General features: G+C 42.0%; 1 protein-coding gene across 1 annotated transcript in view; it reads right to left on the reverse strand.

Moving 5' to 3' along the window:
* Sumf1 (sulfatase modifying factor 1) overlaps positions 1 to 26,679 on the reverse strand; it is an 80,718-nt gene that overhangs the window by 19,909 nt on the left and 34,130 nt on the right. Inside the window, exon 7 of the mRNA XM_028773064.1 lies at positions 21,719 to 21,832. Within this exon, the coding sequence (XP_028628897.1) occupies positions 21,719 to 21,832 (114 nt within the window). The remainder of the gene's footprint in view (positions 1 to 21,718; positions 21,833 to 26,679) is intronic.

The raw sequence follows: 26,679 nt of genomic DNA on the forward strand, positions 1-26,679 counted from the left end.
CAAAAAGAAACTGGAAAGAGCACACACTAACAAGTTGACTGCACAACTAAAAGCCCTAGAACAAAAAGAAGCAAATACACCCAGGAGGAGTAGAAGGCAGGAAATAATCAAACTCAGGGCTGAAATCAACCAAATAGAAACTGAAAGAACAATACAAAATATCAATAAAACCAGGAGTTGGTTCTTTGAGAAAATCAACAAGATAGATAAACCGTTAGCCAGATTAACCAGAGGGCACAGAGACAGTATCCAAATTAATAAAATCAGAACTGAAAAGGGAGAGATAACAACAGAAACGGAAGAAATTAAAAAAATCATCAGATCCTACTACAAAGGCCTATACTCAACAAAACTGGAAAACCTGGATGAAATGGACAATTTCCTAGACAGATACCAGGTACCAAAATTAAACCAGGAGCAGATAAACCATCTAAATAGTCCCATAACCCCTCAGGAAATAGCAGCAGTCATTAAAAGTCTCCCCACTAAAAAAAGCCCAGGACCAGATGGTTTTAGTGCTGAATTCTATCAGACCTTCAAGGAAGACCTAATACCAATTCTCTTCAAACTATTCCACAAAATAGAGACAGAAGGAACACTAACCCAATTCGTTCTATGAAGCTACAATTACACTCATTCCCAAACCCCACAAGGACCCGACAAAGAAAGAGAACTTCAGACCAATCTCCCTTATGAACATCGATGCAAAAATACTCAATAAAATTCTAGCAAACCGAATCCAAGACCACATCAAAACAATCATCCATCATGATCAAGTAGGTTTTATCCCAGGAATGCAGGGATGGTTCAATATTCGGAAATCCATCAATGTAATCCACTATATAAACAAACTTAAAGAAAAAAAACATATGATTATCTCACTAGATGCTGAGAAAGCATTTGACAAAATTCAACATCCCTTCATGATAAAAGTCTTGGAAAGATCAGGAATTCAAGGCCCCTACCTAAACATAGTAAAAGCAATTTACAGCAAACCAGTAGCCAACATCAAGCTAAATGGAGAGAAACTTGAAGCAATCCCACTAAGATCAGGGACTAGACAAGGCTGCCCACTCTCCCCCTACCTATTCAATATAGTACTGGAAGTCTTAGCCAGAGCAATTAGACAACAAAAAGAAGTCAAAGGGATACAAATAGGAAAGGAAGAAGTCAAAATATCGCTATTTGCAGATGATATGATAGTATACTTAAGTGACCCCCAAACTTCCACCAGAGAACTCCTAAACCTGATAAACAACTTCAGCAAAGTGGCTGGTTATAAAATCAACTCAAACAAATCAGTAGCCTTCCTCTACATGAAAGATAAACAGACTGAAAAAGAAATTAGGGAAATGACACCCTTCACAATAGTTGCAAATAATATAAAATACCTTGGTGTGAATCTAACCAAGCAAGTGAAAGACCTGTATGACAAGAACTTCAAGTCTCTGAAGAAAGAAATTGAAGAAGATCTCAGAAGATGGAAAGATCTCCCATGCTCATGGATTGGCAGGATTAATATAATAAAAATGGCCATCTTGCCAAAAGCAATCTACAGATTCAATGCAATCCCCATTAAAATCCCAACTCAATTCTTCACAGAGTTAGAAAAGGAAATTCTCAAATTCATATGGAATAACAAAAAACCTAGGATAGCGAAAACTATTCTCAACAATAAAAGAACTTCGGGAGGAATCGCCATCCCTGACCTCAAGCTGTACTACAGAGCAATAGTGATAAAAACTACCTGGTATTGGTACAGAGACAGGCAGGAAGATCAATGGAATAGAATTGAAGACCCAGAAATGAACCCACACTCCTATGGTCACTTGATCTTTGACAAAGGAGCTAAAACTGTCCAGTGGAAAAAGGACAGCATTTTCAACAAATGGTGCTGGTTCAACTGGAGGACAACATGTAGAAGAATGAAAATTGATCCATTCTTATCCCCTTGTACAAAGCTCAAATCTAAGTGGATAAAGGACCTCCACATAAAACCAGATACACTGAAACTAATAGAAGAGAAGGTGGGGAAAAGCCTCGAATACTTGGGCACAGGGGAAAAGTTCCTGAACAGAACTCCAATGGCATATGCTCTAAGATCGAGAATTGACAAATGGGACTTCATAAAATTGCAAAGTTTCTGTAAGGCAAAGGACACTGTCAATAGGACAAAACGACAACCAACAAATTGGGAAAAGATCTTTACCAATCCTTCATCTGATAGAGGGCTAATATCCAATATATACAAAGAACTCAAGAAATTAGACTCCAGGCAACCAAATTACCCTATTAAAAAATGGGGTATAGAGCTTAACAAAGAATTTTCAACAGAAGAAACTCGAATGGCCGAGAAGCATCTAAAGAAATGTTCAGCATCCTTAGTCGTCAGGGAAATGCAAATCAAAACAACCCTGAGATTCCATCTCACACCAGTCAGAATGGCTAAGATTAAAAACTCAGGTGATAGTAGATGCTGGCGAGGGTGTGGAGAAAGAGGAACACTCCTCCATTGTTGGTGGGACTGCAAGATGGTGCAACCACTTTGGAAATCAGTGTGGCGGTTCCTCAGAAAATTGGACATAGCATTACCCGAGGATCCAGCTATACCACTCCTAGGCATATACCCAGAAGGTGCTCGAACATATAATAAGGACATATGCTCAACTATGTTCATAGCAGCCTTATTTATAATAGCCAGGAGCTGGAAAGAACCCAGATGTCCTTCAACTGAGGAATGGATTAAAAAAATGTGGTATATTTACACAATGGAGTATTACTCAGCTATTAAAAACAATGAATTTGAGAGGTTCCTAGGTAAATGGATGGAACTAGAAATTATCATACTGAGTGAGGTAAGCCAATCACAAAAGAACACACATGGTATTCACTCACTGATTATTGGATATTAGCCCAGAACCTTAAAATGCCCAAGATGCAACTCACAGGCCACATGAAGTCCATAAAGAATGAAGACCAAGTGGGGGTGATTCGGTCCTTCTTAGAAGGAGCAACAAAATACTCAAGGGAGCAAATATGGAGACAAAGCGAGGGACAAAAACTGAAGGAGGGGCCGTCTGAAGAACTTTCCACCTGAGTATCCATCCCATGTGCAGTCACCAAAGGTAGATGCTGATGTGGAAGTCAGGAAGTGCATGCTGATAAGAGCCTGATATGGATGTCTCCTCAGAGGTCTTCAAGAGTCTGACATATTCAGAGGCTGATGCTCACAACTAGCCATTGAAGTGATCATGGGGTTCTCAATGGAGGAGTTAGAGTGAAGACTGAAGGAGCTGAAAGGATTTGTGGCCCCATGAGGAGAGCAACAATACCAACCAACCACAGCTCCCAGGGTCTAAACCACCAGCCTGGGAGCACTTATGGAGGGATCCAGGGCCTTAGCTGAAGATATAAGAGTGGAGGGCCCTGCTGGGCACAGGTGGAAGATGAGATCCTTGACCTCATGAAGGCTGGACGCCCCAGGGGGTGGGAGTTTTGAGGGTGGGGAGGTGGGAGTGGGGGGGTAGATAGAGGTTACATCCACAAAGAAGAAGGAGGAGGTGTGAGGGGATTGGGGGTTCCTGGGTGGGTGGGGGATGGGGTAAGGGGACAACATATGAAATGTAAATAAAACATCCAATAAAAAAATTAAAAAAAAAAAAAAAAAAGAATTATATAAGTACACCAAATCAAATAAATGTTAATATATACATATATACACACATTGTGTGTGTCAAAAATAATTCAAATTTGTATCAATATTCAATAAATTATGCCTTGTATCAAAAGTAAAAAAAAAAAAAAAAAAACAAAAAAACAAAAAAACAAAACAAAACAAAAAAAAAAGCTGTAAGTCAGTAGGAAGACTAAGCCATTCCCAGTAAACTACAAATCTGAAGCAGTTATTGCAGGGGTCTCTTCAAACATGCGGCCAACAGCCCTCTGTGCCTCCTTCACATCACTAGGGACAAGAAGGAACAATCATGGAGCCAACAAGGTCTGCTGTGAGCTGAGAGTTAGTAAAGCTGACTACCAAGATCACAGGGCTCAGCAGAATATTTGTTTATACTTTTGCATGTTTCAAATTTTCTATAAATAAAAACATTTTTAAAGTCAAAGAACACAAAAGTTTAAACTAAAATAAATGAAAAGAAAGACTGTGTCTTATAGGATCCCAAATGCTAGTCATCAAAAACTTCCTTAGAAGTTTAAATGCAGAGGAATTCAGAGATTAAAGGGAGAGATTTAATTCTCTACAACCTTGAGAAGTGCACTCAGTTGAGTGCTAAGAATTGAGAGCTAAGTTGCCCCTGCCCTGGTTAACTGAGTCCTGGATTCCCTAGCACACTTGACTTCTAGGCAAGCCTTCCAGTTGGCAGATGACACGGACTCCTACAGGTAAGGTTCCAGCAGACCAAAATTCAGGGAAGCAAAAAAAAAAATCATCCATTTGCCTGCATACTAACATAGCAATAGGGGCATCATGTGTGTGACTAGGACACAGGCTCTGCTCACTGCTCCTAGAAGTTTCTTCAGTCACTTCTGCCATCTTCGTTTTTTAGGCAAAGTACCACTGTTGTAACCCAGGATGTCTCAACATTCTGAGAGTTGGGGAGATGGGGCAGACCATCACAACAGTCGCTCCCTCACCCCCCTTTAAGGAAAGGCACTCTGCTTTCAAGCATCCCATAATGCAAAACAATTAATGTCCGATGATGGTCTTACATCACAATTACTGCAAGTACACTAGCCATCTTTATCCCACTTGATCTCCAATGATGACCTTGAAAGCAGGAAGTATTACTTTAAAGATCAGGAACTTGGAAGCCTGAGAGCAATGAAGTGTGTGCCATGTCCTAGGCTCACAGCTATTGGACAGAGGGCCATGTGGTAGTAAAGTCCACACTATCAGAACACCATGGAGCCTTCAAACTTACCTCGCCTCTAAACAGTCAACCATCTTGTAGGTGTCACAGAGTCTCTTCCCAAGGTACAAAATAAAATGTTCCAATAATTATTTTATGCCCAGTACTGACATAAAAGAGAATGTTAAGGGCAAGTACATAAAAGCCTTACTGAAAATAAAGCTTTTTGAATTATGTGAAATTGTTCCCTTAGGAAAGAATCAATGAAAAGGGTACTCAAGCTGGGCATGGTGGTAAATGCATTTAATCTTAGCACTTGGGAGGCAGAGGCAGGAGGATCTCACTGAGTTAGAAGCCAGCATGGTCTACATTGTGAGACTCTCTTTCAAAACAACAAGAAAGAAGGAAAGAAAGAAAGAAAGAAAGAAAGAAAGAAAGAAAGAAAGAAAGAAAGAAAGAAAGAAGAGGAGGAAGAGGAGGAGGAGGAAGAAGAGGAAAAGGAGGAGGAAGAGGAGGAGGGAAGGAAGGAAGGAAGGAAGGAAGGAAGGAAGGAAGGAAGGAAGGAAGGAAGGAAGGAAGGAAAACAGGGAGGGAGGGAGGGAGGGAGGGAAGAAAGAAAAGAGAGAGAGAGAGAGAGAGAGAGAGAGAGAGAGAGAGAGAGGGAGAAGAGGGAAGAGGAAGGTGATGCCACAGAAAGGTTAGAGGTAGAGGGAAGTTGAAATTAGAACCACAGCTTATCAGACACACAAACCAAATGGACAGCTTCCTGAGTTCTCGTTATAAAAGCACAGAATCATGCAGTGGCAAACTACTGACTTTTGAGGTGAAGGAGAACAGCCATTTCCTTGGTGCCACTTGTTCTACTCATGCTAGGTCAAAGAAGAAGAGAATTCTTGAAAGTTACTCACACCAGGAGGGATGGCTCTCCATTGTCTAAAAAACTACATTTTTTGCTTCTGAAATAATATATAAAATATGGTATTTAATATACTAATTCTACTCACAGAATGAGCAGCATATAAGTAAACCTGGAGGTTGATACTTATCACATTCACACTATATCTAAGTACTGTTTTATGTCTTACTTCTGTAAAGTGGCCATCCACTGTAATAAATTCAATTATTATCATTATTATAGGGTAACACTGTATCGTTTAAATAAAGAAATGTTTAAAAGACAAAGGAAGAACTATTAACGATTGTGCCCGCACAGGCATGTGCAGACACTAAGTCATTTGTCCCATTTTTCAAATGAAGAATTAAGGACGAGACAAGGTGAGAAGCCTCAAGGGCACAGACAGGTGGGGGGCCAGGGTTCAAGACCAGGCTGTCAGGCTCCACTCAGTCACATGCTTTGTGTGGGCTACCTCATAGAGCATCATAGTTTTGCCATAAATGACTCAGCTGGAACACATGCCTTCCTTTACAGATTCTTTTCAGGAAAAGACCTACATACAACTCATGGAGAACCATGAGCGAACAGTTCATTTTTTTTTAAAGGACACTGATTAGCTTTACCTGTCCCACATCCCCACTGGGTGTTTTAGGGGGGCGGAGAATGAAGGGTAAGAAAGGCTCACTATATCCCAGGCTAGCGTCAAACTTTTTATATATGAAAAGCTAGAGTAAGTGGTTATGGGAATGAATGAATGAATACACAGAGGTCAGGGGAAGTCACCTGGCTGTCCTATTTCAGGGTAGTGTCTGGAATGGGGACTTAGTCTTAGAAGACTAAGATCTTAATTCGTGGGGTCTCAGCTAACACTAGGATCTGCAGTTGATGTTAGAACTCCCGAGTTGATGATCACTGGTGTTGGAGAACTGGTCTAGCCAAATAACACACACTTCACGTCAGTAGAAAACATACATATACATCTTTGATGTCAGAAGTGGTATCAGAACCAGGTATGATAGCACATGTCTGTAATAACTGCATGGAGACAGAAGCAGGAGGATTTCAAGTTCGGGGCCAGCCTGTAACACATAACAAGTGTGTGGCCACACGAGGATATATACTAAGACACCCTCCCCATCAGCAAATAAAAAGACGAGGAAAAGGAAAGGAAGAAGTGGAAGGGAAAGGAGAGAAAAAAGGAAAAGGAAGAAGAGGCAGGAATGGCAGCTACAAGAGATAGAAACAAAAGAGACATACTCGCACTTGCTACCTTGTTCTACCTATATTTCTGGTAGCATGACGCCCTCCCCCCCACACACAGCACGGGCTTTATTCACCACTTCCCCATGAGCACTCACCAGCGTCTGAGAATGGGGATGTCAACAGACATTTGCTGACTCCATGGCGACCACTCTATACTTAAATGTCTGTGGAGTAACTGTCTGCCAGTGATTGGGGATTTGGCAAGCAAGGGGAGTGAAGATCAGAAACAAAAAAGATGGACAGGATCACTATCTTACCTCTACAAAAGCACAAGGTCAGTTTGGTCTTAAACCCAGTGCAAAGTAACCAGAGACATCTGACGATGAGCTAGACAGAAGCCAGCGCAGCACCACAAGGACCCGGGACCACAGAGTTCCAACCCTCACTCTTGGTCTTGAGGCCCCTCATTTCTTAAGTGCAAGTGCTTCAGAGAGGCCGTTGGAGGTCCTGCCTCCACTTCTGTTCCATGGGAGTGTGTAGCTCTGCTCTTAGACCAGGCCTTTACCACCCCATGCTGTGTCACTGCCTCCAGAGAAACTTTGTATCCATTCTTCCAAAGATGTGAGAAAACTACAATCTTCCTTCAAATTCCTCTTTGAAGGGCTTCAAATTTCATAGAGGCTCTGCACTTCCGCCAGGTAGGAAGAAGAGAAGAAAGAGTGCAGCTAGGCTCCAGGAAAATAGTTTTAATGTTCTAAATGAGCCATGGGATATACATACACACTCTGGTAAACAAGAGGCAATTTTAAAAATTAAGGATATGAAGAATCTAAGTGCTAAAAACCAGTTAGCCTAAATACAGAGGCTTTTTTCAGCCATTGCTGAAAGAAAACAAGTCATGTGGATTTCTGTAACAAGGAAACTGCTTTTCCATTGTCTAACAAAAGCAGTACACTGCTCTGTGGACAGTGTCTCCTAAAGTCTAGGTGCTTCTTCAAGCTCAGAAAGCTGGGCTGATACTGTACAACACATCTCTGTCCGTCCAATCCTAACAGAGTCACACTAACGTGTATAGAAATGAGTTTCTTTCATTGTAAACAATTCATACATCCTTTTTAAAAGATTTATTTAAAATTTTATTTATATAAAATTACTATGTACTTATTATTATGTACTTATTTATATAAGTGCACTGTCGCTGTCTTCAGACACACCAGAAGAGGGCATTGGATCCCATTATAGATGATTGTAAGCCACCATGTGGTTCCTGGGAATCGAACTCAGGACCTCTGAAGAGCAGTCAGTGCTCCTAACCGCTGAGCAATCTCTCCAGCCCACAATTCATACATCTTAAAGAAAGGTGACTTCCAGTTGAACCCAAACTGAACTACAGAAATCACAGGGTACCAGCTACACTGGCTTAAAGCCCTGTTCCAAAGTCCATCACTTCTACTTCTCAGAATAACACTGTAATAACCCTGGCCCTGCAAGCTAGGTCAGATAGGGTTCTAAGCATGATACTTCATCAACTGAAGAGAATATAAAAATTAGCTTATACCAAATGGTATTTTAACTTCAACATTATTTCCAAAGAACTACTTAAAGATTTCCATGACTTTATTTGGACAGTCTGAAAGTGGATAAGTGCTAAGCGCCCAGTGCTGTGAACTGTCTCACTGGATGAGATGCAGTGTTTACTTCCTGTACTAGGTTTGAAGTGGAGGCTGCCCACGGGAAGAAGTGTTATTTATAACTGCATGCTACCAGATGGCATAGCTCTTCTCCACATCTCTAAAAGGGCCCAGAAAAAAAAAATCTCTTCCATGTATTAGATTTCAGAGTAAGGTGTATGCTTGTAGCTTACAAATATTTCTTTTCAACTTGATTACATTTGAAACACTAGTTATAATTAGCATTTATAAAGAGCTTACTACACCCAGCCTTTACACTAAACATTTTCTTCATAGTACCATGGAAACCTCTTATCAGGCTGGAAAAGGACTACCATTTCTTCACTTTTTCCAATTCCTCTTACTTATTGTGTGTGTGTGCATGTATGGGTGAACAAGGCGGTGACACAGCATGGGGTGGGAAAGGCCTGGTCTAAGAGCATAGCTACACGCTCCCATGGAACGGAAGTGGAAGTGGAGGCAGGACCTCCAAGGGCCTCTCTGAAGCACTTGCACTTAACAAACGAGGGGCCTCAAGACCAAGAGTGAGGGTCGGAGCTCTGTGGTCCCGGGTCCTTGTGGTGCTGCGCTGGCTTCTGTCTAGCTCATCGTCAGATGGCTCTGGTTACTTTGCGCTGGGTTTAAGACCAAACTGACCTTGTGCTTTTGTAGAGGTAAGATTTTTAAGTGATCCATTTGTCTGGCACACATGGACATCAGAGGAAAAACTTCAGGAGTCTGTTCTTTCCTTCCACAACATAAGATCAAACTCAGGCTATCAGGCTTGATGGCAGCAACCTGACCCTCTGAGCCATCCCATCAGCCCAGGCTACTATTTCTTCACTGATAGACAAAGAGACTGAACAAATGCACTAAAAACTAGCCTCAGGCTATTCAACTAGTGGATGGCTACACTAGGACTTGCAACAAGATTCAACTTTAAAACTAAATTCTTCCAACCATCACACTATACTTTGTCCGTACACATGATTAAATAGACACACATTCCTAAGTGCTTAGGCATGTTCACTTGGTTTTTAAACATCTGTACCTTTGTGAATTAAAGAGGCTATGTCTACAAATGCCCAAAACTTTACACATAAATGTGACACAGGAAGATTTCTTATAAATATTGCTAAATAGATGAAAATACCAACATTCCTCAGTATCTGGGGCAGATTGGACCCAGGACCTCCTGAGGAACTCAAATTCATATCCTTTATGCAAAACAGAGCAGTGTTGGCATATAACATACACATCCTGCTATGAAGTTGACATCCTCTCAGGACTACATGTAATTTCTCATGTATAACAGACATTTGCCAAATCTCTATCATGCTACATTGTTTGAGAAATAATAACAGCAAAAGGTCTGGGCAGTTTTTGGTACAATTTCTCAGGTTAGTTAATGGAACCAGTGTATGCAGAACTTTTTGATACCAAGGGCTACACCTCCATGGACTCACACTAGAGTTACGTGTGATGTACAGATACATGTATTAAAAATGGGTCCACAGAACCACGTCAAAAAGAAAATCACAGTACAACCTGATTAAGAAGAAAAGATAATTTGACTGTTCTATTTTCTCATCAGGCTTTATTTCAGAGCCTTGAGGGAAAGAACAAATGACTCACAGTGTGGCAGGGGGAAGGCACTACAAGTAAGCTATGGAGATGGAATGACACACTGCTACTTTATCCTTCATTAACAAGTTAGGTGCCAGAGTTAAAACAACAACAAAACCCAACAATTTGCCACACCAGTAATTTTAATAAGAACCTAACAGAAATAAGAGATGGAGACAGCAAGAAGGGCAGGAATCCAATTTCAAAATTCAGAACCTTAAAAATTGTAGGCATAATTTACCACCTTGCCTTTGCTTTTGGAAAGAGGTGCTGTATGACACAGCAATTCATCCCTCCTAAATCATCTTCATATTCTTAACACTTCCTGGCCTACCATATGTAGTTTATGATACAATATCACTACAAAGAAGTAAGTATCCCTTTGTATTTTGTATTTGAAACAACACGTAAAAGTCCAGTAAACCTCAACAAGTTTGGAGATTGAAAAACCTGGAACTGAGTCCTGACTACAAATGAGGTTCAAAAGCCAGGTGAAATCAGAATGTCTCTCCATTCCATGAATCACCATGAAAATAGTTCCGAGAACACAGACCTACTTTTACACTGTTAGAAAGATTTTAAGGATATGATGTGTGTGCGTTCGCATGCATGTGCGTCTGTCTATGTGGATGTGTGTAGAGAGAGTGAGACAGGTGGGGGAGGGAGTGAAGGAGAGATAGAGATCGACAGACAGATACACAGACAGATGACAGACGAATGGATGGATGGATGGATGGATGGATGGATGGATGGATGGACATGGATATATAGTGATAGAATACTTACACACATGTGCTTGAGGAAGTACTCTAACTCATAGAGAAGAAACCTATATCAAAACAATGCACAGCCACTTTGACTTTCACTTTCATTAAAAGTACTACACAAGTCTACATGATTTCGTTTAACCCAAAATACAGGGCAAAGTACATGTATAGTTTAGTGGTAGATTGTTTGCCCAAGCGTGTATGAAGTCTTGGGTTACATCTTCAGCAACACACACACAACAAACCAAAACCAAGTTCACCATCTTCAGCCACATAGAGGGATAGAAGCTGTTAGGTCCAAACGAAGTTCCAATTCCCCAAACTCCAAAAGACAGTCCAAATATCCAGAAATGGGCTCAGCATGGATATTAGGAAGATTTCTGGTGGTTACATAAAAGCCAGCATTCCTCAGGAACTTGTAAAGTCAGTTCCCCTCTATCAAATGGATTCCTTTTCCTTATCACTGGCAGAAGGGACAAATGGCTATCTATGGTGCCTATTAGCATGTTAAAACAGATTAGAGCTTCCAGGCTCTCTCAGTATCATAAGTATCTGTAGCACATTTCAACATCCAAGCTAGCATCTAGCCCTTCTCACCTCCTCCTCTACCTTAAACTCCCTCCCCTCATTGCTACTCCTTCTCCTTATAACCCTGCTAGTCATTCTATCTGTTATCTATCAATCTTTCTATCTCTATTTCTATCACTATCTCTCCCTCCCTTTCTCTCTCCCTCCCTTTCTCTCTCCCCTTTCTCCTCTCTTCTTCCTCCTCTTCCTCTTCTCTCTCTCTCTCCCCCTCCCTTCCTCCCTTCCTCTCTCCCTCTCTTGCTCCTGCCTTTTCTATTATGTTTTCTCTACTCCCTGCTGTTCTCCCCTCTCTCACAGCCCAGGCCAGGTCTCATGGCCATGTTTAGTCTACATCTTTCTCTTACTGCTCTGGACTCTTCCAGAAGCCTCCAGCTGTTCTGTCTCACACATCTACAATAAAAGCCTCCCCCATGGAGCAATCATATCATCAGTTTTATACAGAGGCCAGCCTGGGCTGCATACAATCCTATCTCAAACTAACAAACAAAACTCAAAAGAGAATGAACACAAACCTATAAGCTAGCATGGAGGCCTGCTTCTAGCTGGAAGTGATGGCTGCTTTCTGCAATGATTCCACTTCTGCTTGATCAGTACTCAAGGGAAAATGTCCACAAGTATGAATTGATCATACATAAGAAATTATAAAGAAAAAATTTGTAGGTAAGAATCTAACATATGCTGATCTCTTTTGACTACTGAGAATAATAAAACAGAGCTCCACCCACAAATGTAGAACAAAAAAGTAAGGTTTGACAAAATGTTGAGAATCCGTGACTATTTAGGGCTCAATGATAAATGAGACATCTATCCCAACAGCCTCTGCCTCCCACACCTGAGGCTCAAGAGACATGAGCAAACAGAGGACAGAGAATGAAAGAGCCAGTGAACGGAAAAGGCAGCTGTGAAATGCTGCCTTCTGGATGTGACATGACTCACTGCAGATAGAAGTTGCCTGTATAGGACCAAGTCAACAAGATCATTCTACACAACAGGAAACAGTATCTGAACCCACTGGGTTACTGGTGGGCGTGCTCATAAGATGGGGTGAGGATTAGGGGTGCCCAAGAGAAATGGGAGAGGGGAGTTTGAAATGAACGTGGTCAAGATACACTGTTTACATGTATGAAACTGACAAAGAATAAAGAAAGGGCATTCTATTAAAAAAAAAATCCATGTATTAGATTTCAGAGTACAGTGGATACCACACAGTAATGTGGCATGTTGGGTGATTGACTGAAATGTTGAGAAAAACCATCTACCCACTGAAGTTCCAGATATGAAGAGATGGTCAAGAGGCCCACAGAGATGACAAGTCTGGTGGAGACAGTCTGGCCCTCAGTACGTGCTAAGCTGTAACCCCATTCTCCATTCATACCAAAATTAGACAAAGCAGGCCCAAGCAAAAGACCCAAGATCTAAGTCCAAATTTCACCCAGAATTCAATGTCACCTCCTGTCAGAGTTGTAGACATGACTAAGGGGCCAAAAGTCAGAGGCTCTGAACGTCTCTGCTGGTCCCCACGAGCCTATTTAGATTCAGAAAGGGACAAAGGCATAAAACACCTTACAAAGGAATCTCTGCACTTGGGTTTGGGGTCTAGCTTCTAGGCTAGATCTAGGTCTATGCACCAGTGGGGAAAAACCACCCAATGCTGTGTGAACGGTCAGGGTCCATAGCCGGGCTTTAGCATCTGCGGGCCAAGGCCTGTGATACTGATGTTTACCACTAGCTCAGACCAAGTGCCCAGTAGTGCTGCTCAACAAACACAGGTCAGTAATATGAGCTGGCCTATCAAAAAGAAAAAGAAAAAGAAAAAGAAAAAGAAAAAGAAAAAGAAAAAGAAAAAGAAAAAAAGAAAGAAAGAAAGAAAGAAAGAAAGAAAGAAAGGAAGGAAGGAAGGAAGAAAGAAAGGAAGGAAGAAAGGAAGAAAGAAAGAAAAGTGTTTCTGAGGAGAAGAATTAGAAAAAGGAAACATTCCCATTCAGGGGTGCTTAGAAAGACTAATTAGCTCTCATTTGCTGAGTGTTGACTATGCTGCAGGCACAGGGCTTAGCGTGCTAACCTTTCTTTTTAATACAAGAATATGCTGTTGAATTTTTGGTTCATTTTCTTTCACAGAGCAGGAAGTAGAATCAAAGGATTTCATCCTCTTACCCCAAAGCTACTACATCACCCACTGATACCTGTATACAGACCTCCACTTGAATCATTTACAAGCTATCCTCCTAACTGCTAGACCACTAGCTGTACCATCTTCAATAGCTGTCTACTCTCCCAGTCAACAGCAATAGTTGCCCACTTTGCCTGTTCTTGCTACATCCTTAATGCAACTTACAGATATCTTAGTCAGGGTTTCTACTGCTCTGATAAAACACAGTGATCAAAGGCAACCTGAGGAAGAAAGGGCTGGTTTCACTTACAACTCTCAACATCACTGAGGGAAGTCAGGGCACAAACTCAAGGGAAGACCTGAAGCAGAAGAGTGCTGCTCACTGGCATATCTCCATGGCTCAGTCAGCCTGCTTTCTTACACAGTCCAGGACCCCCCGCTCAGGGTGGTGTGAGCCCCGGTGAGCTGGGCCCTTCCACATCAATCATCAATTAAAAAGATATCCATTCTATCGACTGGCCTACAGGCCAATCTGATAGAGACATTTCTCAATTGGAGTTTTTCTTTCCAGGAAACTCTAGCTTTTTGTCAAGCTGACAAAACCAACCGTGACAACAGATGAAGGACTAGTAAGCCCAACGAGGATGAGTCACCACCTCTGGCCTTGTAGCGTTTTAAACAGTGCAAATAGAGACAAAGCTTCTGACCTCCATTATTTAACCACGGTAGTTACTGAGTACAACAGAAAGCGCATTACTGAGAACAACAAAGCACCCACTGGCAAACTCTGGTCTTCTCATTCAGCATTGCTAGCCCTATCAGGTGTCATACACTATGAAAGACAGAGCTCCTAAAAGCCCTTTGATGGAGTAGACGGAAGTAAGGAACATAATTTGTAAGTCACTAACAGTTAACCAAAAGAAATCTACATCCATTGCTAGTTCTCCCATAAGGAGGTATGAATACAAAGGCAAAACAGGAGATGGGGAAACAAGTGTGTTCACACATGGGGAGAGCTAAGGTGCTGTGCTTCAGGGGTGAGGGTAAACTGAAGGCAGCAATGACTGCGGCCCTAAAGGAACTGTAAACAATGTGGTCAGGGACCTTTGCTTCTCCTAAATTCCTTAAAAGGCCTGGTGGTGCCATTCTCATCTTTGGATCCCACTTGAAGCAGGGTGATGTGCTGCCATCACCTGAAGGGCCTCTTCTAGAGACCTTTTCACAGCTCCCACCGTCAAGAACAAACAGTTCATCCAGGCTCCAACACACACAGGAAATCTTGTCACAGTGGACCTTGATTTGCTTAGCATCCAACGCTTTTCTCCAAAGAACCTTCTTGACAGCAAGGCCTGTCTACTGTATCCCTGTGTCAACCCTCACAGCAGGGACAGCTCCATAACCCAGTGAGAACTGTGGCAATGTGGCCTGACTCTAACGCTCCAGAGGTCTCACTTCAGGCCCTCTGTTCAGTGTCCTCTCCACTTACAAACAGACAGCTCTCCTGAAAGGGAAGCTGCTACAAGCTGAACACCTCTACCCAAAGCTACCCTCCGGTATAAAAATAATTTTTTTTTCAAATATCAGTATTCTGAAAGGCTGATGGCTCAATTGCATAAGCTATTTCATATTCAGATTTGTTTAAAATACTATTTAAAATCACCTCCAGGCTATTGTGTGAGCTGTGTATGATATGGAAGCATTTCACATGCACACTTGGATTCCACTCTTGAGATAGTGAAAAATGTATTCATAAATTTTCCAAGGTCCAAAATTTAAATACTTCAAGCTCCAAGCAATTCAGTGTGCTTCGGTATGTGCTCTGGACATTTTCCCCACTGATGCGGTTCAGAAGGTAACTGAGCTGCCCTGAATTGTAAGCTACACCAGATATAATAGAAGAAAGGGAGATACTTACCCAGAAAAAGGAAGACTAAGAGGCAAATGCCATGGGAGCCTTCGGGAACCTGAAAAGCTTTCAGGTCAGGAGAAAGCAGAGTAAGAACCAGAGAGTTAATACTCTCAGGGAGCGTTTGGCTGGACACAGCACCTTCAGACAGAAGGCTCCATAAAGCAACTTTCTGGCCCAGGTGTTGGAGAGTTCCTGCTGGGAAGGAGTTTCTTCAGTTTTCGGGGTTATCAGTGAAGCCTGCATGGCTGAATTCCCTGACAAAGAAGGCAGGGAGGATACTGTTTAGTGTCCCACTCCCTGCTCAGGAAGTCACAACAGGAGCTTCTGAGAAAGAGCTATAATGATGAAGTGGGAGCAGTGTTTATTATGAAGATGGACACAAATGTCATCTCAGCACTTGAAATGGCCGTCACCCTTTCACTTAAGAACGCCTACCCGCCCCCCATAACGCACTTGCAAATGTAGTCAAAGGTGCCAGATATTATAACTGTAGACATCCACACTGACTTCTGTGCCTCAGTAGTTCTTTTGTGCTGTATGAAAAGCTCTACCCAGCAGAACCACAAACAGCAGTGGATACCCACAAGCACTTCCTCCAGAAAGATTTCCAGCTTCTACGAGGACAAAGTTAAAATTATATTTTTATTTGATTTTTGAGATTATAATTTAATTACATTTCTCTCTTCCTTTTCATCCCTCCCATATGACCTTCCACACACAGAAAATGATTTTTGAAAGTCGCAAGAAGCCAACAGTACAACCACCTTGCTTTGCTCTTGGCATTCATGAAGCTTATTTGTAGTCACATTAGTTGTTAACTACTAAAAACAACCACACTTTTTTTCACTTTGAACTCTTATACTCCAGAACATTCTCACCAAAGACACATGAACAAAGGTCTTCTAGCAAGTAAAAATTCCAAAGCAGCTTTCTGTTTCTAGGACAGACTAGGCACTAGATATATGCTTCATGAATGAACATGCCTAGGAATGAAGCCTAGATAGACTAAGGCATCATGCAGACAGAGAGGGACAGACAGACAGTCAGCAGCATGTGGTTTTGTTCTACATGCAGTGGTAGGAGGCCACAGAAGAGAGACAATCAACATAGCACTTAGGACCTAAATCAAGTATAGCATTTAGGACTTACAAAGTAAAGCCAGCCTGAACCCTAAGAACAACTAAACAATAGTGAAGAAGTATCTGGGCAGATGCAGTAAGTCAGCAAAGTTACTATTCATGCTGCTCTCAGACCAGAAGACTGGTATGTGCTCCAATTTACTTAGTGTGCCCTGTGCAGATAGGTAAGGGTTCAGAGAGGAGTCCTTAAAAACAAGCAAAGAACAAACATTCCATGCCACAGAAGGCAGAAAGGATGAGCATATAGCCTCCCTGATCAATTCCCTACCTCATCAAAACAGGCCAGAGAAAAGACACACACTTCCCAACTGCCCGGAGCTATATAATGTGATATATGGTCAAAACCCACGGTGAAAGAAAGCAGACAGATGTCTAGCTACGCCTTGGCAGGCAGGAGAGGAAGCAGGTGTGTGGACTGTGACAGCATGGAAGCATGAGCAAGGTTTGCATGTAAGGATGCTAAAGGCTGGACCAACCAAAGCTAAGAGGGTGAGAAGAGCAAGCAAGCTGTATTCCAGCACAAGTTTCCTTCCCTTTGCTTGCACAGGCTAACATCCTCATTAGCTCAGCTGAGAGGAGCAGGCAGCATTCTAACTAGACAGACGAAGCACAACAAGAGGAAAGCAATACTCTGAGACACAGGAATGGGACGGCTTTCCTCACATTAAGATGCCAAATCTCCCAGCAAGCTCATCAGGTGTGTACACTTATTCCCAATACATACATAAGGAAGCTCAGGTACACTCCAGTTAATAAAGATCCCATTATTGTGGAGTTAGAAAAATACAAATCACACTAGATATTTCCAAGACTAGAACTCTCTCGCTGGGGGTTCGGCAGGAAGATGGATAGCTGTCTGAGCCAGACATGATGTACATTCCTAAACTCACAGCTGGAAGATTTCAGTTTAAGGCCAGTCTGGGCTACAGAATGAGACCATGTCTCAGAACAAGCAAGCAAACAACCAGCCCTGTTTAGATACAACTGTGCTCCTCTTAGAATCAGAAGGATACCACAAATCCTACTATCCCATCACGTCATCAGCGGCATAGCAGCATGGTACCTGGGAGCCATAGTGACTCAGCAAGCGTAGGAAATCAGAACATTAAATAATCTCTTACCTTTTTTAGCTCTACATTTTTTTTAATGCATTACCTATTGTTTCAGACAATATGAGGCCCAGATGTAAGCAAATGAGAAAGAAAAAATACAAATAATTTTTTTAGCTTGTACATTTTATGCAGCAAATGGCCACACTTTGGGTTGTCTGTATGGATGCTCTGCAAGTACCTACAGAGGACTGACAGATGGACAGACGCACAAAAAAAAAAAAAAAGCAAGCTGAGCTGATCCTCATGGCACACAGCCAGATATCTCATTTTCTCTTAGAACTCTGTGTACAAAGTATGCCAGGCTGTTTCTACAGACTGCTTTGCCATAGATGACAGCCCAATAAAATAGAAACTAATGATTAACTTTTGCTCCCTAGAAGCAACTGAATAAGAAAAAGGTATTTCCTGAATAACCTGTGCATAGATAGGGAAAGCTGACGAAAACTAAGTTCTCCAAGGCAGTTTTAAAACTATTTGCTATAAGCTAGTCCTGGAGCTACCATGAGCACAATCACTAAAGAGGTCAGGTTCTGGGTCAAAATGTTTACATAGGCACTCAGGGTCAAAATTCTCCATGAAGACGTCTATTTCTAACTTTGCTTTTGAACCACCTGGAATCTGGACAGCGGCTGGAGTCTTCCAGGACTAAGTCTCTGGCACAGGCAATGCTGTGGGATTAATGGTTATACTCCAGGTTCTGTGCCAAGCACTAACGATATGCAAGCCATTAGAAGAAAGGCAAACAAGTTAGACCCTCAGAGAAAAATAGGAGTTGGTCAAGCCAGAGGAGCCTCTATAGCTGCAAGAATTGCGGAGCCCAAATCCCAGAATTCCCTAGGGATCTGCTGATTCAAATGGCAGCAGATACTGGACAATTTCCAACCTGCTGAAAGCCTAAGAAAACTCAATTTGCAGACCCCTCCAAGGAGTCTCCATGGTGGATCCCCTGGTCTCCCAGACGGTGCCTTGACGAACTGGCAATGGGTTGGAGAAGGACTAAAGCTCTGCTTCTGACACTTGAGTTCCTAACTGGTTAGGCTAATATGACACAAAGACAAAGGTAAAGACTCTAGAGAAAGATCGCACCGGCTAGATCTCAAAACTCACCTCAGTTTCCCACAAGAGAGGTCTGTTATTCAGTCAGAAATAATCACATACATATGAAAACGAAACATGGCCAAACAACAAGAACAAGAGACGAAGATAAACATGATAGGTAGACATTTCTTAACAGGTGCACACACTGCAAACTGCCGACTGTGGGGCTGAGCAACAGGTCATCTGTGATGCTCTCCCCTCTTCCAGAGGGCAGGAGTTTGAGTTCCAGCACGAACACGGCTTTCAATAGTCTCTAACTCCAGTTCCAAGGGATCTGATGCCCCCTTCTGACCTCCATGTAAACAACACACACACTTGGTGCACACACATCCATGCAGGTAAAGTACTTGTGTATATGAAATAAGAGTAAAAAAAATATTTTGAATGACTGAAAACCACAGTAAAATAGCACTAAACATTAACCAGAACTGCTGAAAGTGTCAAATACTGACAACACCAAATGTTGATAAAAACAACTTTTGTTCTTTTATCTTCTTTCTTTGATTAAAAAGAGAGAAAAACAGCTACATAGGTTCCAATTATCATATTTTTTATTTCTCTGGACTTACGTAACATTTCATAGTTAAAAGTTTTAAAAGGAACTGAAAGTTTTGTCTAAAGAACATCTTTTAGCTTTCAGAGTCATATTTATTTCTTTATTTTACAGACAGTAAGAAGCCATTCAGAACCAGGTATACTGGGCCAGCCTGGGCTATATAGTGAGTTCTAAACAAGACTGGGATATGCAATAAGACTATCTGAAGGGGGAGGGAGAAAAAGAAGGATGGAGAGAGAGAGAGAGAGAGAGAAAGAGAGAGAGAGAGAGAGAGAGAAAGGGAAGGAGGAAGAGAGAGGGAGAAAGGGAGAAAGAGAGAGAGGGAGGAGGGGGGAGGGAGGGAGTGGGAGCATATGCATGAATCTGAGTGGGAAAGTATCAGTATTAGATTTAGTCTGCACAAAGACCATTCAAGATGCAAGGCAGCAGACAGAGCGAAGGCAAGGAGTTCACCCGGGAGACTGACGACAGACACTGATGACACCGTGTCGACTGCAGACAGAGAGCTATGAAGATCCCCATGATGGCATCAATGATTTGGGGTTTAGTTCTCAAAATGGTTGAACTATAACCCCAACAAATCAGAAAGCAAAAGAGGCCATGTGAAAAAGACTAGAATAAATGGGACAATTTCACAGAACAAGAGTGACATAAGGAAATAGTCTGCAACAGCTGAAAGGAAAAATGTGAATTCTTCTACAAATCCTGAGGAGAAAGTCAGGCCATTACAGAAGTGAAAGCCAATGAGCTCTGAGCTCCACACCAGAAGCTCAGATAGATACATTCACAACTTGCCAAGATTCTGGAGCCTTGCACAGCCCCTTCCAAGCATGCAGATGCTTTAATCTTACAGGGAAAATCTATTTCTGCCTCTGACAGCAAACGCCAAGTCACGTCTTGCCAGTGGGGAGAGCGGCTGCTCCTAGTACAGACTCCCCAAGTTTACACAATCTTATTCTCACTTGGAGACACAGGTTGTTTGACCATTACATCTACCAGTCCTGCCAGAAAGGAAAAGAAAGGGCAGGTAGAGTTTCTAAAGAATTCTTCTTTTTCATTTGCACTCCTGAAAAAGTAGATATATATCTTTAGATTATTCATGATCAGCACTCATATTTTTCTGTGAAAACAAATTAAGCATATCAAACAGAAACTTATCCGAACAGTCTGAAAATGTTCTGAGGCATGGAGTCCAACAGGTTTTTCAGTAACTCTAAATTGGCTAACCTTTGAATGAGAAGCAACTGAAGAATTAATGTTCTTTATCATTGTTTTCTGTGCATTACCAGTGGGGCTCGTTTTAATACTGTTCTTCAGTCAGCTTGATGAATATCCATTCCCAATGTGTTCAAAGACAACAAGTATTCAGAGATGTTCTTTGTAAAGGAGGTACTGTCCAAACACATGCTCGTATCAAAATTTTTACGGTACTGGAGAGCATGGTTTTAGAGGCAAAGAATTTGCCAATGAAGGGGATAAGAACCCCACAGGAGGATCAGCCAACTAACCTGGACTTCTGGGAGCTCTCAGACACTGAGCCACCAACCAAAGAACCAGACGGGCTGGAACAAGGCTCCCGGCACACATGTAACAAACATGCAGCTCAGTCTTCATGTGGGGTCCCCAAAACCTGGAGCAGAGTTTTCTCTAAAGCTGTAGCCTAACTGTGGTATCCATTCACCACAGGGCTGCCTTGTCTGGTTTTAGTGGGAGAGGATGTGTGTGGCTTGGTTTCTGGTGGAGCACCGGCTAGAGATGGCCAGAGACCCAATAGGTATCCCTGCAAGGGACAGCATACATTTCGCCACACTCCAACTCCAGGTTCCATGAAAAAAAACATCTTAACAGTTAATATTGAACAGAAAAATATGTATCTTAAGAGTTAATATTAAAACATTAATGAATGTTGCAGCTATTTATAATAATACACTTTGCTCAAATTTATGAGATGAAGCATAGGTAAATCCCCAAAATAGTTAGCATTGTCACAATCCACTGGCACATAAAGTAAGATACTTTTATAAAGGGCTCTAAAGCTGAAACAAGAGATATATACACGGTAGTCCTTTAGGGAAATGTAAGGTTAATGTCAAGACCAGTGCATGAAATCCTTGCTGTTGTCTGCTTAGAGGACAAGTGTCACCCCATCAAGATACAAGCCTATTCTACAAGATACTCACCGGGTTGAGTGCTTCCTCAGCAGAATGGTGAACAGTCCACCAGTCTGAGGTCCACTCCCATGCGTTCCCCACTATGTTATATAAGCCATAGCCATTGGGAGGAAAGGCATCAACCTAAAAGTAAAGGGAACAACATTGACCAATTATTCACCTTGCTATAAAAAAATCTCTCTGGTACATGAATGAACCAAGACCTATTTATTTCAGGATATGAATGCCAATTTTCATGTCTACCTACCAAAAACCAGTCTGGAAGACTAAATATAAAAATCTCAGGCCCCTCTGTTTTGTTTTTTACTTTAAGCATTCAAAGGGGGTTTATAAATCTAAGAGGAGTTTATTAGATCGCCTGGAACTGATGAGGTCATTTTTTTTGATGAGGTCATTTTTAATAGAAATAATAGTGACTAACACTAAGTACCAAGGCTTTACTAGTATGGGAGAGAGGGTGCATGTGAGAATACACGTGTGTGTGTGTGTGTGTGTGTGTGTGTGTGTGTGTGTGTGTGTGTATGTGGGGGTACAGACAAACAGTATTTAGACCTTCAAAATCATTAACAGAAAGGTTCTCCTAGTATCAATTAAAGTCACTAAAAAGCAGCTTTTCCAGCCAAATAAGTCTTTCACACCATGGATTCCACATTAACTCTGCCCTCTCCTCAAGCTCCATCTAGTCGGCCACTTTCTTTTTGATCTTCAGTCACTGTCATTAAATAAGGAAAATGTCAGCTCATTAACTCATGTGTTCCTAACAGCAGGTCTCTGGAATGTAGCAGTCTGCAGTAAATTATACATCCACCAAGGAATCATGGCACAATTGAAAGGCAGGTCAGACAGTACTGGATAACACCCACAGGCATGGAAGCAAGGTGCAGCTTATGTAAGACAGAGGGCAAGAGGAGAAAACACACACTGAACCACAGTAAAGTCAGGTCACTGGCCAGTTTCATGACTTAAAAATGTTCCCAACCAGGACTGAGGGTTTAGCTCAGTGGAGGAGCTTGTAAGGTGAGGTTCGAGGTTTGGTCCCCACAATAGGCAGGGAAGGGGGATACAGTAAAAACCAAAGTCACAAATATAAAAAACAATAACAAAAAAATCCTTGGGGAAAAAATTCTTTTATCCTTCTTTTCAGTAGACATTTTTTTAAAACTATGTGTGATTATTTTTGGAGATTTTTTTCTCTCTTCATAATTCATACTTTTCCATACTGAAGAAGTAAGACTGTAAGAATGAATAAACTAACATTCATGTCTAAGTGGCTTCAGATGGTTTTACATCTACTCATGAATATGGAAGCACCTGCTGGTTGGGCAATTCAGTGCATTTTAATCCAAGTTAGGAAGCCACACTGAAAAGCAGTTCATGGAGATGAGCTGGAAAGTCAAACCCCTACCATGCTGCTTCCATAATGAGCGTTTGCTATGGAAACAGCCTTGGCTCATTCAGAAATGCCATGTGCGGCCAGTATGGGCGGGGAGGGGCTCAGTAGCATGTGAGTTCTTAAAGAGTTTAATGAAGGAAGAAAAAGGAGAATGCCTCAAACTACAACTCAGCTCTAAAGAGCTGAGCATGACAGGCATGCAGGCAACGCCGCCATTTGGGAGGTGGAGGCAGGAGGATCAAGACTGTCCTAGACTACATGGTGAGTCTGAGGACAGCTGGGGTCACATCAGACACTCACACTCACTCTCCTTCTCTTTCACTACAGCTCTACACAGCAGAATGGGACAGAGAAAGTATGAGGATAGAAAAGGCCACACAAATCCAAGGCACAAACTCCAGCGGGATGACCTAAGCACGCCCTGGAGTACGGCTCTATGATCCAAATACAAGACACAAGAGGAAGGGGAGGCCACAGCATAAGCTATTTAAAACATGGAGGGAACAGAATGAGCCCCCTGGACTAAGCTGGAAAGAATGAAAAAGAGAAGAGATGAGTAGGCAAGGTTGAGAAAGTGAAAGATACTATGAGGCAGAGGGAATAAGAAACTGAAACACATTCTAGAGGAAGAGATCCATCTCCAGGCTTCTAGAAGGTACACACAGAGATGCTCTCAAGAATCTGTGCTAGCCTTCGTAGGTGCTGTTGGTCCTCAACAGGGAAATAAAAGTACCAATCAAAGGTTTGCCCTCCCCCTTTAAATAAGAGAATATCTGAAGTAAAATCTAGAGGTTAGCACCCTTTTAATTACTAGCTTATTATTTGTGAGTATGTCAGTATGGGAAATGAAATTTTCACTGCTCAAGGTCATATGTATCACACTAACTAACCAAAGCTTCCTCCCAGGAACCTCAGATGAAAACAAGTGGACAAGACAAATCCTTCTTGAAATGCTAAATTTCAGGCACATGAGCTGCTAAGCATTAAAACCAAAAATGAATTAGTGATGTGTAACAGTGGAATAGCAAAATAGCTATCTAGCTCCCTAGGCTCACAGTGCACAACAATCAGAGGTGTCTGATGCTAGCCTGACCCTGTCTTAAAAATGAAAACAAACCAGTAAAGTTAGATTCCTATCCTCGTACAACTGTGGTGGGTTGTACAGGTACGGACCCCACGGATTCATGTGTTTGAATGTTCATGTGTTGGCCATAGGGAACGACACTATTAAGAAGTATGACCTTATTGGAGGACGTGTGATGATGTTGAAGGAAGTATGACACTGTGTAGGCAGACACTGAGGTCTCCTATAGACAGGCTTTGCCCAGTGTGGAACATAGTCTCCTCCTGGCTATCTTTGGATCAAGATGTAGAATTCTTTGCTCCTTGGTACTACTTGTGCCTGGATGTTGCCACGCTTCCCACCATGACAATAATGAACTGTAAGAAACTGCAATGAAACTGTAAGTCAGCTACAATTAAATTTTGTCCTTTATAAGAGCTGCCTTGGTCATAGTGTCTCATCACAGAAATGGAAACCCTAACTAAGACAATACAAAGGACAATTTGGGTCAATCCAATGTCATTTTTGTACACATCAACTCAACTTAAAGACACATAACATAGATGTGACCCATCTGAAGCCTTCCTCATCCTTGATCAAGTCTAGTTTCAGAATGGGTTCCTTCAGAGCTGCTGGTAACTGTAACAATTTTATCTTGCTAACTGGGGAGCAACGTCTTTAGGTAAGTTCTGCAGACATCTGTTGACCCCTCTGTCAAACACTAATGCCAAACGATGGAAGGGCAGAGCAGGGATTTGTGTAGCTTAGTGCGCTAGGGTGGTTCTAGGTCCAATCCCCAGAACCACAATAAAGGTTAATAAAATAGACATCTGTAGAGAGTGCTTATCTCATATTGATTGCTCTGTCTCTGTGTCTCTACCTGTCTCTGTGTGTGTGTGTGTGTGTGTGTGTGTGTGTGTGTGTGTGTTTCCGGCCCTCTGAGCTTTATGTTGTTTAAAAATGTACCCAGAAATGACTCCTTATTTCTTCTTCTCCTCCTCCTTCTTTCAGCTCACTTAATTAAATGTACATACAATACTATGGTGGTAATCACAGGAAATATCTGTAAGTGTCCAAAGCAGCTTTATCGTAGCCTCTTACTATAACTGACTAGGGCTTACATCTTTGATCTGGCTCATTATAGCTACCACAGACTTCTTCAAACAACAGAGACAATGGTAGCTATCGCCTGTACCTCTGGGGTGGAGCCTGCCCATCTCTAAGGACAAAACGATCCGGTTCAACAGCTGAGCATGTGGACACTTCTGTACTTTGGCCTTCACAGCTCTCGTGTGAAAGCTGTTACTATAACAACTAAGGTCTACTCCATCTGAGCAATGCTCTAGATTTGGGGTTTACTGCAGCTGCTGTAGGTGGCACCACGTGCTTTGAGGGAGACTCCTCCTGCCAAGGTCCCACTTCCTGTCAGGTACCTCCATATTTTCTTATCCAGAGAAGGTTGGAAATGATTTTGACAGGCAATGCTATCCATTTCAGTGCTACCTGCACCTATAGGTGAAGCTACTTCCCTGCTCTCTGTAACAACTAACATCTTTTTAATTACATTTTTTGAGAAAGAGAGGGGGAGGGGAGGGGAAGGGGAGGAGAGGGGGAGGGAGTGGGAGAGGGAGAGGGAGAGGGAGAGGGAGAGGGAGAGGGAGAGAGAGAGAGAGTGTGTGTGCCCACTCACATACCACACAATATACAAGTCAGAAGACAGTTAATGAAAGTCTATCTTCTTCTAACATAGATCCCAGGTATCTAACTTAGATCATGATGCTATCTTTACATACTGGCCATCTGACTGGCCCAGACAACAAAGGCCTTTCCTGAAGTTTGACACACAGTCACGTCAGGCACCACTGACATTTTGCTCGAGCACCACTTCTGATGGCCAAGAGGATCCCTAGAAGTCCTCACTCCATGCCCTACCCCTACCAAAAGGCTTGGCTTGTTATCCATTTAAAGCATGAAGAAAGGTAGAAATCATTGCCTTCTAAGTCTTCAAATGCTTTCCAAAGAAAACTATGTGTCTGGTAGAGGAGCAGCTATCATGAAGGAAGTTTAGGAGGAACCAGCTACCAGATGGCTTGATTTGCCTTTTCTGCCTTACTGAATAATGCATCATCTCCCATCAGTTTGTGTTGGCTTAACATATATGTAACTCACATACATGGAATTGGATACAAACACGAATGCATCATGTGCTTATGGAGGACTAAGTATCCTCAAGCAACTTGTTTTTTTAACTAAATTCTGCTCCAAACGCTACAATGCCAATGACAGCTCAAACAGATTTTCAGTTTCTCTTAGATCAGGTGCCTCTGCGCTCTTCCTTTTCCCAGAATTTCTTGGTCTTTTACTCTCATTTATTTAGTTTTCAAGCTGAGATTTTCTAACCATTTGGTTACATTCCAAATAACATATCTGTGTCAAATGTATAAATACACTCTGCAAGAAAATTTTCTCGAGGAAAAAAATGCAAATTTTAAGAAGGAGAAGGAGGGAGGGGGG

This window comes from Grammomys surdaster, unplaced genomic scaffold (genome assembly GCF_004785775.1).
Source record: "Grammomys surdaster isolate TR1022 unplaced genomic scaffold, NIH_TR_1.0 220, whole genome shotgun sequence".
NCBI lineage: Eukaryota > Metazoa > Chordata > Mammalia > Rodentia > Muridae > Grammomys > Grammomys surdaster.